This window comes from Urocampus carinirostris, chromosome 6 (genome assembly GCF_059441175.1).
Source record: "Urocampus carinirostris isolate Australia breed hairy pipefish chromosome 6, RoL_Ucar_1.0, whole genome shotgun sequence".
NCBI classification, from domain to species: domain Eukaryota; kingdom Metazoa; phylum Chordata; class Actinopteri; order Syngnathiformes; family Syngnathidae; genus Urocampus; species Urocampus carinirostris.
Genome location: NC_142354.1, coordinates 38,370,613 through 38,384,409, shown reverse-complemented (window position 1 = coordinate 38,384,409; position 13,797 = coordinate 38,370,613). Strand labels below are relative to the sequence as shown.

The window sequence follows — 13,797 nt, the reverse complement described above, 5'->3', positions numbered from 1 at the left end:
AAATATTTCTTTCATTATTGGATTTTTTTTTTTCTTTTGTCCGTGTGTAGCCTCTCTTGTCTTACCAGGCATCTACCACTGTGACACTGTGAGGAAGGAGACGATGCCAAACCAATGAGCAGTTTTGTTTTCGTTGTTGTTTTCTATGCATTTGTAAAAAAAAAACAAAAAAAACATTTTAGATGGATCACTAACACACGTTTGCTGCACTTCGAGGAGGTCGGCAGCCCGATGTCATGTCATGGCCCCCCCAATGATTGCACGCTGCTTCTCCAACACACTAAGTGACTGAGGGAGGGTTAGAGGGTCCTTGTTTGGGGGTTACTTCTCCGGCCTTGTAACTGCCCTGTGCCTCTCAGCATCATGGTAGCACGAAGAGACAAAAGAAAACAACAAAAAGAACACTGTGTTGACACATGGCACTATCCCTTTGAATCTTTCAACCCGGTGACGGTTTTATGGCGTTTTTTTGATTTCTGACACAGTTTGAGACGAGTTTTGTAAATGTTTCCAAACACGCCCCCGATTATATCTGACTTTATTTAAAAAAAGAAACTGTAGAGGGCCAAGCTTGCATTTTCCCTGCGACTTAACATTTTGTTATCACACTTAACCCTCCTCTTGCGTTAGGTGTGCAACTGACCCGTTTACGTATATTCAGGGTTGGGTTGGGTTACTTTAACTGGATTACTTTCAATTACTTTTGGATGACTCCAATAGCAAATATGCTAATAAAAGACAAAAGAAACTAAATATGTGTTAAAGCTATTATATTATATAAACTCTCTGTTAGATAGATAGATAGATAGATACTTTATTTATCCCCGTAGGGAAATTCAGACTTCCAGCAGTCTACCCTGTTGTTTATGAACATGATGCCCTAGGGGTGCTTGTAGCGAAGTGGATGACGTCACGCCAGTCCAAAAATTCGACATCCCTGCAGCAGATGGAAAACTTTTCTTTGTGAAAATCCAGGGATACACCACCTCGTGTTAGCAAGTCCGCCTCCTCTCCGATTCTCCCCGGCTTTCGTGTCTCTGTTTAGCGGCGTTGAAGCCGGATTGCTCCGGGTAGCTCCGGGTGGCTACACGTTAGCGTCCGGAATGCTAAACGTGAGCCACGTTTCCGCAAAACACAGCAACTGCGCTCCCTGTGCGCTTCGATGTTTTCCACCAGCACTCGATGATCTTATTTGGTCGTGAGTTCGCATTTACCATGATTACGGATGGTACCGAAGACTTATAACGCCGCTAGCCGCTTCGCTAGCTCCGGCTTTTCCTCCACGATAGGCCCCTTCATCACGCCGGCACGAGAAATCTTCAGGGCAAGGAGTTGAAATTCCTTGAAAACACGCATTTCTTGTGCGTTAAAACCCATGTCCATAGGATAGAAGTAATCCATAGTGTAGTTGTCAAAACGGGAAGAAAAAAAACACCGAAGATAGGAGCAGACAATAAAACAATAGGGCAGCTGCTGGAAAAGGCAGCCGCTCGTGGCAGCGCCGCAACGTACTGTTGGCAGAATTACTAAAATAAAAGCACTTATTTTGGTTTTAATCTACTTCGTGGAAGCTTCAGCCCTGCTGACGAAGCTATCCTTAACCTCCCCCAAGGACTGAAACTCCCGCTCGATAGGCGTGGTTTATTACTGGTCACAGAAAACAGGAAAAGGAACACACACACGAGCGCGACTTCACAATAAAAGGATATATGAGTGGGTAAAGGGCCTGAAATAGCAGCGGATGAAAGGGGATAGAGAGAGAGAAAAAAAAACTTTTTTCGAAGTTCTTAGACAAGAAACGACTTTTGGGCTCATAAATGGAACCAGTGGTGATCATAACATGTATCGGGTTGACGCCCGCAACTGCAGCAGTTATCGGCGGTGCGGTCATCATAGCAGCCATTGTTGCTGTAGCATCCAAGTAACACCCTCATCGATACCCTCATGACGTCACAGGATTCCCTCGACTGGTCCACCTGGGCTGTTGGATAAACTCCCCTCATGATGGATCAAAATAAAACTGCAACTCAATAAAAAGATCAAATTAGACTGATGTTTGAAACGTGACTATATGTGTGTGTGAGAGAGATTGTTTTTATATTTAGGAATATAAAAACAGATTAGGGCAGCACGGCGGAGCAGTGGTTAGCGCTTGTGCGGCACAGTTCATGTCATGGGAACCTGTCATGGGTTCAAATCCAGCTCCAGACTTCCTGTGCGGAGTTTGTATGTTCTCCCCGTGCTCGCGTGGGTTTCCTCCGGGCACTCCGGTTTCCTCCCACGTTCCAAAAACATGCATTTCAGGTGGATTGGCCGGTCCAAATTGTCCCTAGGTGTGAATGAGCAAGCGAGTTGTCTGTCCCTGTGTGCCCTGCCATTGGCTGGCAACCAGCTCAGGGTGTCCCCTGCCCACTGCCTGGAGATGGCTGGGATGGGCTCCAGCCCCCCCGCGACCCTAATGAGGAAAAGCGGTACGGCTAATGAGATGAGATAAAAACACATTAATTTCATTGAATTGGATTCTGAGAAATGCACATATCTCAAAACAGCCAACTTTACAATATGAATAAAATGATGACTCACAACACGTGGTAAGCTTTCTCTCCTGGCCTTGATCTCCGGCAAAACGAACATAAAATGCGACAGAAACAAAATTAACATAAATCATTTTTGCCGTTCCATGTATTCCGTTACTCCCCAAGCCTGCACAAAATTTAGTCATTTTATTCATATTTAGTTTCCTTTGTCTTTTATTAGTTTTTTGGTATTGGAGTAATCCAAAAGTAATTGAAAGTAATCAAATTAAAGTAACCCTACCCTACCCTGCGTATATTAAATGTATACAAAAACACTTACATTTGTCCACTGCATCCTGGCTTCTTGTCTTTGTTAGGAATGTCTATTTCAACGAAATAAAGTAAAAGAAAATGTTTTCAGTTCACTATAAAATGCTCTGATTGAAATTTTTACATCGGTATCGTCACTTTTGACGCGGTTATAAAGACAAGATTATAAAACACAAACTACTGCCAAAAACTGAAATCTTAATTGGACTTTGGCCCAATCCCATTCCTCTCACTTAGCCCTGAGAACCCTCCAGTGAGGTCCCTCCATAGGGAAGTCCCCTCAGTAAGTGAAGTGAAGATTGTCCCCTAAGAAATTGGACGGGACTTGCAAGGCTGAACCGTGATTTTCTGCACACTTATCCTACTCTACGGTTTGGAGTGTGAAGATGTTTTTTTTTGCGGCTCCCTCGGTAGATTCGCGCGCTAAAGTAGCGATTTTGCAATGTTCATGTTTTAACGCGAAAATGCGATTTTCTATTGCGTTTATGTCTAACCAAGATATCTCAATATATTTCGTTGCAAATACATGCGTCGTTGTGGAAAACTACTTACATTTGTGCGGTTCCTTTCCGGCCATGTTTGTTGATATTGAGAATTTGCAAAGCCTTCTGGGTAGTTACTTCGCTCCAAGTGAGGTAGCGACCCCCCTCGATCTGAAGTGGTTATGTCATGGGTTGAGGGCACTTCTCCCTCGGTCTTGAGAGTATTGGGACACATCCTATTTTCACGTGAACGCTCAAAACCGAGTGACTAGGGCAAATAGCGAGTGAAAGTGAGAAGAATGGGACGCAGCCTATGAGTCCACAAAGCAACAACCAGACCCTCTCCTCCACTCATGTGTGTTTCATTTTGCGAGTATATTTTCACAAACATAAAACGAAGACCTGTCGAGTCTTGTGAGGTAAATTCAGTATAGAGATGGATTTGCAGAGTATTTTCTTGTCAACAATGTCCAGTGTTCTCGTTTGCCTGCGTCCCTGCGTCCTAGACGCATCATTTTTGCTGGGGACGCATAGTCTCAAATCAACGCAACCTTTTTGCCACAAAATTGTCATTATTACCCGATCACTTTTTTTTAACAAAGATTTACCGCACTCCAAACTTTTCGTCAGGCAGATCCGCATTGTTGTTTTGGTCTCGCGGTTCGAGTTTTCATCTGCATGCCGATCTTGACCAACGAAATCTCGTTGTGTAGTGATGATCTGCATTTGATCTGCATTTATATAGGACTTTTCAAGTCAATGACTTCCTAAAGCTCTTTACAATGTGCTCCACATTTCCCAATCCTTGCAGCCATGGGGTATTAGGGGTTCAGTGTCTTACCCAAGGACACTTCGACATGTAACACGGAGGAGTTGGGATTCGAACTGGGATCCCTTGATCCCAAGACGTGCGCTCTACCTCCTGAGCTACTGCCTCCGTAGTGAAAGGAAGACCGTCTTTTTTTTTTAGAGAACCGGCTTTTTTGGCTCAACTCATTAAAAAGAGCCGGCTCTCAAACGGCTCACTTGCTTTGATGATTGATATTACGAATTATGTTGTATAAAGAAGTTAAGAAAAAAAGGAAGTATAAAAGGAGAAAATAAAAAAAGACAGGTTTGTGGTGATCCCTTTAATTGGTATATTACCAACAATAATTTGTGGCAGAAAATGAATTAATAATTTGATGATTAAAACTGAATGAATATATCGATTTATATTATATATTTGTCGCCGATTTACGATTTCAACCTCGATACTACTAAAAAAAAGCCGGTTCTCTAAGAAAGACGGACTTCCTTTCACTACACAACGAGATCTCGTTGGCCGAGATCGGCGTGCAGACGAAAACTCGAACCGCGAGACCAAAACAACAATGGCGGATCTGCCTGACGAAAAGTTTGGAGTGTGGTAAATCTTTGTTAAAAAAAAGTAATCGGGTAATAATGACAATTTTGTGTCAAAAAAGTTGCAACCCGGGGACGTACGTTGATTTGAGACTATGCGTCCCCAGCAAAAATGATGCGTCTAGGACGCAGGGACGCGGGCAAACCAGAACACTGCTGCCATGACCTTTGACAAGACTTCTGCGGGGTTAAGTTACCAGAGTGGGAACAATAATTAAAATTAAGCTCAGGTTTATTTAATTGCTAAGAGAAAAGAGGCGCAGACACCAACACCAAAAAAAGAAAACATATTTTTATGGATTTGGCCGGTCGAAATTGTCCCTAGGTGTGAATGAGCGGGATGAGATTTTTATGGATAAGGAAGCCTAACAAGGTCAGCAAAAGGTGAAAAAGAATGTGATGGTGTAATAGTGCGGGTCACCACAGACTCGCTAACAGGGGGGTTACTTAAAAGCTAACACAAGAGGAGGGTCTCGCACGCAAAGTTTGTATCACGTTGCTTTCAAAGGAATCCGAACGTTCGTGTGTGTGTTGTGGTGATAACGGATCTGCTACGCCAAGAGCACGACGCCAGCGCACGCACCGTGTTTCATTTTGTGGGTTTTGAAGGCTGTTATTGTGGCGTCAACAGACTTTTCTCTGTGTTCTGACTGTAAGCTTCCCCGGGTAATGCATGATTGTGTTGAGAGATTTGATACCTGGGATAGGAAGGGCCGGTCTGGCTGTGTATGTTGTGTCCGGCGTCTCCCATTCTGTTCCGTCCGTCTGTACATATGCTCGTCCGGAACCTCGCCAATCAGACACCCGCTTGCATCCCACTGTCCGTCCTTCATCCCACCTCCATGTTGCCACTCATATTCCCCGTTTCGTGTGTCACCACGGCTACCTGTTTGTATGGCTGCAAAGCAATGAGAGTTCAAATGTTTATTCAACACCGAAGTTCGGAGATCACCCTTTTGGTATTCAAGCCAAACGGGATCCCAAATACGGCTCCCAGGGTATCAAAGTCGAATTTGAATGAACCTGTTCACCTTCTGCCAGGTTGTTTAAGAAAATAAATATTCCTAACCATGGTTGGGTAGGGTAACTTTAACTTGATTACTTTCACTTACTTTTGGATTACTCCAATACCAAATACAGTGGAACCTCAGTTCTCGACCATAATCCGTTCCAGAACCCTGTTCGAAAACCGATTTGTTCAATCACCGAAATCGTTTTTTCCCATTAAAAGTAATGTAAAATCGTTTTAATCCGTTCCAACACCTTCAATGTTTACCACGAACGTAAACATGAAGCTAACCCAGGCTAATCGTACATTCGCTAACATGAACGTGTAAAAATAAAAAAATCAGGTCGTTTACACGTCGTTTAGCACCCGGGTCTCCACAATAAGTGGTGAGCGGTTAAAGGATAAAGAAAAGATTTATGAACAGGATTTCTTACCTTTGTGGTGGTCTGCAGAAGCCATGCTCTATTCCCTCGAAAGAAGGGAAACTCGCACATCTTCTTCATATTTTGCTCTTGTTTCTTTCTTAAATTCAATAGTTGTACGCACTACTCTTCTTTTTTCACCTGTAGCAACTTTGCTGCTTGCACCGACCTTCTTCCGAGGCATAATTAGGGGTTTAAACACTCCGTTCACCGATATTAATAACGAAAGCAAAAAGGAGTGCGCGCTCACGTGACAACAGTTCTTCACGAGGGGTGGGGGCAATCTACACCCGTACGCCGCTCAGCATCGCCCCTAGCGTACCGGCGTTCGAACTCCGATTTTTTGAACGAAAAGCGAAGCAAGAATTTCTCAAAATTTTGGGTCGACAACCGATTTGTTCGAACTGAGAGGCGTTCGAAAACCGAGGTTCCACTGTATGCTAATAAAAGACAAAAGAAACTAAATATGAATAAAATGATGACTCACAACACGTGGTAAGCTTTCTCTCCTGGCTTTGATCTCTTTGATCTCCGGCAAAACGAACATAAAATGCGACAGAAACAAAATGAAAATAAATCCAAACAGCTTTCTAACATCATTTTTGCCGTTCCATGTATTCCGTTACTCCCCAAACCTGCACAAAATTTAGTCATTTTATTCATGTTTAGTTTATTTGGTCTTTTATTAGCATATTTGGTATTGGAGTAATCCAAAAGTAATTGAAAGTAATCAAGTTAAAGTAACTCTACCCAACCCTGTTCCTAACTCACTAGGCCTTCGGGTGTATTTCAAGTACAATTCGGGCTTGAAATACTCTTCCAACTTCACAGAAAGGGTTTTGAATAACTAAACTGTAACAATTAATTATACAATATAGTCTAAAAGTGATTGGGTGAAAAATAACTTAATTTGTGTCAGGAAAGGAGCATTTCACTACTTGTATTCATTTACTAAATTAGTGGCGTGTATTACTTAATGCCTCCTAGTGTTAGAAAAAAAAAAACCTTAATTCTATATTAATATTGATTTGAATAACAAGCAAAAAGACATTAACTATTATACAAACATGCATTTTCTAAAATACTCGTAGGTCGAGAAATGTGCAGGGTTGTGTAGGGCTACTTTAACTTGATTACTTTAAATTACTTTTGGATTACCCCAATAGCAAATATGCTAATACAAGACAAAATAAACTAAATATGAATAAAATGACTCACAACATGTGGTAAGCTTTCTCTCCTGGCTTTGATCTCTTTGATCTGCGGCAAAACTAACATCAAATGCGACAGAAACAAAATGAACAGAAATCCAAACACCATTTTTGCCGTTCCATGTATTCCGATACTCCCCAAGCCTGCACAAAATTGAGTCATTTTATTCATATTTAGTTTCTTGTGTCTTTTATTAGCATATTTGTTATTGGAGTAATCCAAAAGTAATTGAAAGTAATCCAGTTAAAGTAACCCTACCCAACCTTGCTTGCTACTAAGGTGCCCCTAAAAAATACAAATAAAAACCTCAGGAAAGGCTTGGCAAAAAAATAAAAGAAATGAGGTGGTTCGGTCACTTTGAGTGTCTGCAGTTTATAATATTCTTTGTACTCTGTAGCACTCGTTTTTGGTTGCATTACAATAAAAAAACGATATCTGCTGGTCAAATAGTACACAGTGTCCTTATAACAACCTCAAAAGTGTGTTGTTTTATTTTGTTTTGAACAACCTTAAACTTATTATGTTTAGGACAGAACAATTCCCTTATATCCCGTCCTTAAGGGGAAGTAAGAGAAAAATGTCTTCCCTTGGGGTTTTAAAAAAAAAATCATGTGGATTAATCTAATTTTTTTCCAGAATAGTGGAGTCTCATACAGCGAAAACAATGTGTACTTCATCTCCCCTTTAAATTTAACAACGGCGCCATCTTTTATTTGTAAACTTGCATGGCTAGGGAATTAGCATTAGCATTAGAGAGGTGGTTGTTTTGAATAAGTTTTTTTAGACAGAAAAAGTGAAAATGAACCACCAGAAAGGTTTTTAAGGGGGATGATATCTCCTAATAACAGTGACCAAGCTGGAATCAAACAAAACATCAGTTCGATAGCTCCTATCGCGAAAAACCAATGTTGGAACAATAGTATCTCTTGGCGCCATCGTGTTTAAATTCATGACATCTTTATGGTGGAAACAGTGAAAATCAACTTTAATAAGAAATAAATCTCTTCTTGTGAACTTATATAATGTAGCAAATTTTGTCTTGTTGATAGGTTGGTCGTTTTGGTTGTAATATTTCTCAGAATTTACTGTGTGAATATCACTTGTTTTATTTTTCACACACACATATGAAGTAACGTTTCAATAATCAGTCTAATTGCATCTCTTGTACGTTTATCAGTCTTGTACTCTTTTATTTTGAAGTCGCATTTCCGGTGTATTTTTCTGTTTCCTGTGTGAATACAGTTAACTACACACATGGATGGATGGGCCACCGGACAGCGCTCTCCCGCTTGGAAATTTTATTTACCTTAATGCTTTTTTTTTTATTTGAGTAATTCTGCCAACATAGAGCTTATATAAGTTTTAACTTTAACACTTGTCACCATGGAAACATTTTTTTTTCCGAATTTAATTGGTTCTCCAAATTCACTTTAGAAATTGATACAATTCGGGTAATGAAAGCTCAGTTGGCGATAAAAGTTTGATATGACTCAGCATTCTGGGCTGTTTGATTGAAAATGCCCAATTAACTGGTTATGGCCAAACTATAGAAATTATGAAAAATGAAATGAAATGAAATGATCTGCATTTTTTACAGCGCTTTTCAAGTCAATGACTTCCCAAAGCGTTTTACAATGTGCTCCACATTTCCCAATAGCAGCCTTGCAGCCATGTAAGGCGCTAACCTGCTTATTAGGGGTTCAGTGTCTTACCCAAGGACACTTCGACATGTAACACGGACGAGCCGGGATTCGAACTGGGATCCCTTGATCCCAAGACGAGCGCTGTACCTCCTGAGCTACTGCCGCCCCCTGAAATGTTTAGTTGTTCTACTGTGAGAGATATTCAAGATATAAACTCTCTGTTGGCTTATTGACTTGACACATAAACAGGAAATGAAGTCACACATAAGTGCGACTTCACAATAAAATGAAATAAAATTGATAAAAACGTATTTACAATTAATGGAATTAGACTGATCTTTGAAACGTGACCATGTGTATGTGTGTGATGATTGTTTTTATATTCCTAAATATAAAAACAGGTTAATTTCATAGCATGGAAGTCTGAGAAATACACAAACCAAAAACAGCCAACTTTACATCTACCAAAATGGTCATTTATAACCTTTTCTGGTTTTATACCAGCCCATTAAATTATCAATTTAGCCTAGCTTGAATTACACGTGCACCCTGTTTATTCTTGAAAACTGATGTGACAACTTGATGTGAAACCTCAACTCAGTGAACACACAGATTTTAAATCACGGTTTTCTTTTCTTCGACTTGTTTTGTGACGGCACTACAGAACCAAACAAGAATCAACAAGTGATCATTAAAATGGTTCCTAATCTGATTTGTTTCTTAACGCTGACTTGACTGAATGAAATCTCTTCTGATGACCCGAAATTTTGTACAGTCCAAAACTCTTCTGGAGGCCTGAAAACGAGTTTTTTTCAAATCATTGTCGTTATACATACCGTATTTTCCGCACTATAAGGCGCACCTAAAGGTCTTAATTTTTTTTCAAAAGCTGACCGTGCGCCTTATAATACAGTGCGCCTTATATATGGCTCAATATTAAGTCACAACGGAGAGAAAAAGAGCAGAAAAAAATCCCCCAAAAAAAGCCAGAAGAAAAGAAAAGGAAAAAAGATAATAGAGAACAAAAAACAAGAAAAAAGTAACGGTTAGAAAAAAATAAACTTATTACTGACACTGAAGTATCTTGGGGTCTTGTTCACGAGTGAGGGTAGGATGGAACGGGAGATCGACAGACGGGTCGGTGCAGCGTCTGCCGTCATTCGGACACTGTACCGGTCCGTCGTGGTGAAGAGGGAGCTGAGTCGAAAGGCAAAGCTCTCGATCTACCGGTGGATCTACGTTCCTACCCTCACCTATGGTCATGAACTTTGGGTTATGACCGAAAGAACACGATCCCCCTGTCTGGGTTTTCCCTTAGAGATAAGGTGAGAAGCTCAGTCATCCGAGAGGGACTCTGTGTGGAGCCACTGCTCCTCCGCATTGAAAGGAGCCATTCGAGGTGGCTCGGGCATCTGATAAGGATGCCTCCTGGACGCCTCCCTTAGGAGGTGTTCCGGGAATGTCCCACCGGCAGGAGGCCCCGGGGGCGACCCAGGACACGCTGGAGAGACAATGTCTCTCGGCTGGCTTGGGAACGCCTGGGGATCCCGTCTGATGAGCTGGAGGAGGTGGCTGGGGATAGGGACGTCTGCGCTTACCTTATAAGGCTGCTGCCCCCGGATAAGCAGAAGATAATGGATGGATGGATGGTAAACTTGGTATTTCTGTACGACATGACCTTCTGAACAACAATTGCAGTTACGGTATATCAGGGTCTCAAATTTACTTGGGGGCTGCCGGAGCTAAGTCCTGGGTGAGGTTGGACCAAAAATTCTGATAACAAATTCTGTTTTTTTTTAAATTTCTCACACAAAATAACATCTAAAAATGAAAAAAAAAACCATTAAGGATAATATGAAAATAAAGCAATTAATCATTATTAAAGTAATCCATAATTAGATAGGGCTACGATTAATGGGACAGTGTGTATTATTCAGCGTCTCCTTGTGGTAAGAAAAATAACGTTTCATTAAAAACAAAAAAGCATTGATTTAAAGGTGCTGTCTATAATTTTAAACTTTGTTAATTACTGCCAACATCTCCTTCATTAAAATCATGATTGTAGCCTCAGTCAGCTCATTCCTCAAGAATCTTAGACATGCTTAAATAAAATATATATATTTGGGGGGTTTGGGTTGGCGTTTGGACTGTATTCAAGGAGACTTTTCCTATTTTTACTATTTTCATGCTACACTCACAAAATCCTGTTATTAAGGGCATAAATTCACTCTCCACCCAACACCCCACCCTTTTTGCCTACCAGCATGAACAGCTTTACTAAAAGTTAGATAAAAGCACATACTGTAGGTGAAAAAAAATAAAAGGGCTCTTTGAACTAAGTTGGGCATTGTTGATATATTCCATTTTTCAAGGAAACCTCAAATGACGCACCCCACTTTTAGATAAATAGCAAGAGTACATTAATCATCGTATAAATTTGCATTTTAAAAATTGTCGTTAGTAGAAATATTTCTTTTCATTTTCTATTGCAAGAGTCTCTCCTAGAGCGAAATGACATAATTGTCCACCATTTCGCTGCTACAGGTATCCGAAAAATCAAAAGCTTCATGAAAGGCTGGGCAAAAAAATATAGAAAAAAAAATTGTGCTCTATGGTCATTTTGATCTCTGTAGTTTTTATTCTTAATTGTAATTTTACCGTTCGTTTCCAATGAGAAGCAGGATGTAGAACAAGATCTATTGGTCAAATAATACCCCTGTTTTTACTGGTATTTTCAATTGGTCTTTGAGTTCAGCTCCTGTACCCCCGTGTTGGAAGCGTGCTACAATTGTACCGGTCCTGAAGAAGTATCGTGCTAATAGAAGTGTAGATGATGCCATTTCAATTTGTATTCACGAGATTCGAAGTCATCTTGAGCGTAGGAATTCATACGTTAGGGTTTTATTCATAGATTTTAGTTCAGCTTTTAACACTGTCGTTCCTTCTAAATTGCATTTTCAACTTTTTCATGACCTCAATTTTCCCGTTTTATTATCAGATTGGATTTTAGATTTCCTTCTCAATAGAGAACAGTCCGTTTGCATTGGTGAGAAATATTCATGTTCTATTGTCCTCAACACTGGTACGCCTCAGGGCTGTCCATTGTCTCCAACTTTGTTTTCCCTATTCACTCATGATAGTCAACCCAATTCTGACCATTCACGATTCGCTAAATATGCAGACGACACCACGGTTACTGGCTTTATTTCTAATGGAGACGAAACTGAATACGAGCAGAGATTGATTCACTTTCCACCTGGTGTCATGAGAGTAATCTGTTATTGAATGTAGGTAAAACTAAGGAGATGATAAAAGATGTCCGTACTAAGCCTCCGCATGTGCTACTGTCAATTAATGGTAGCGAGGTCGAACTAATCAATTCATTCAAGTTTCTGGGTACTTACTTGTCAGCTGACATCACATGGACTGTCAATGCTATTAATATTCTAAAGTCAGCCAGACAAAGGCTCTACTTCCTTCGTCAACTCAAATCATTTAGAGTCCGTCGATCCATTCTGGTCAATTTTTATCGTGCTATCATTGAATCCGTTTTAACTAAGTCAATCAGTTTGGTTTGGTCGCGTCAATCAGAAAGAATTGTCAAAGATGGAATCAGTAGTAAGGACGGCAGAGGAAATAATAGGTACTGGCCTCCCGTCCCTGCCAAGTATCTACATCCATCGAACTAGAAAACGGACACTAAAAATTATAGACGATCCCAGTCACCTTCCTCGCAGGTACTTTGATTACCCGCAGTCAGGTTGCCGTCTTCGCTCCATTGTGAGCAAGACTTCACGTCTTAAAGAGAGTTTTTACCCTTCCGCTATTTGTATGTTCAACGGGAATTGATTTAGGTTATTATGTATAGTATTATTATGCCAACGGCCTTCCTCCTACCTATTCTACTCGAGTCTTGTTATTTACATAAATTATTCTATATAATTACCTTGTATTATACACTACAATATCTTTTTTACTCTATTATTTTTATTCTTTTAAATCTATTATATTATCATTATTGAGAGTTCGAGTGTCAAATGATTTCTTGTATATATCATGTTTATGGTTTATACTGGCTGAACAATTAAATACAATGCAATACAAAACTGTTCCTTTAAGTTTAAGGCGGGGAGCTCCAAACTATCACCCTGAGGGCCGTAATTGGCCCCTGGAACACGGGTTTTGAAACCTCCGAGTTATATGAAGAAAATTGTGTGGGTGAGACGCAGGTGACACACGATGCATGTGGGGTTGTTTTTGGAGAGTAACATTTGCTGTTTTCTTTATGTAGCTGGCCCCGACATTCAAGTTCCCGGACACCAAGCTGTGAGTTGGTGAACGAGTGGGCCTGTTTCAGTTAAAGCGAAGGGAGAGGTAGAACGCGCAAACTGACTCTTGACATTTAGATATTGCTGCGCACGCCTACCGCAGCCCCCTTACCCCTTTGCCGAAGCTACCTATACACGCAGACGAAAGGTAAACCTGTCCGACATGGGCGGATAAACAGGACTTTGAGCGCTACTCTCGTCTTGATAAAAGGTCAGCTACAAAGGTTGCGTTTGTTTCCTGGCCAGTCTTCTACTCCCCTTGTTATGTACGTATCACGATGGATTCGGAGCGCTGTGTAGACGGGTATGTCTATCGGCAATCGATAGGGTTCTGTCAGAGATGCTTAGGAAATGTCGAGAAAACATTGAAAAGGAAAAAGAAACTGTACCACCAATCCAAGCTTTGCCCATATTTATGGCCGAGTTTAGGTTTGACACTGAAAATGTGATG

General features: G+C 40.7%; 1 protein-coding gene across 5 annotated transcripts in view; it reads left to right on the top strand.

The window, feature by feature from the left end:
• Positions 1–13,797, top strand: part of anks1ab (ankyrin repeat and sterile alpha motif domain containing 1Ab) — a 119,571-nt gene extending 105,774 nt beyond the window's left edge. For 3 of the 5 annotated variants that reach the window (XM_088338958.1, XM_088338960.1, XM_088338956.1), the window contains one exon: positions 13,310–13,797. In XM_088338958.1, the coding sequence (XP_088195084.1) occupies positions 13,310–13,379 (70 nt within the window). In that variant the 3' untranslated portion in view covers positions 13,380–13,797. Of the gene's footprint in view, positions 1–50; positions 2,933–13,309 lie in introns of those variants that run through there. The other 2 variants (XM_088338963.1, XM_088338961.1) reach the window with 1 other exon arrangement.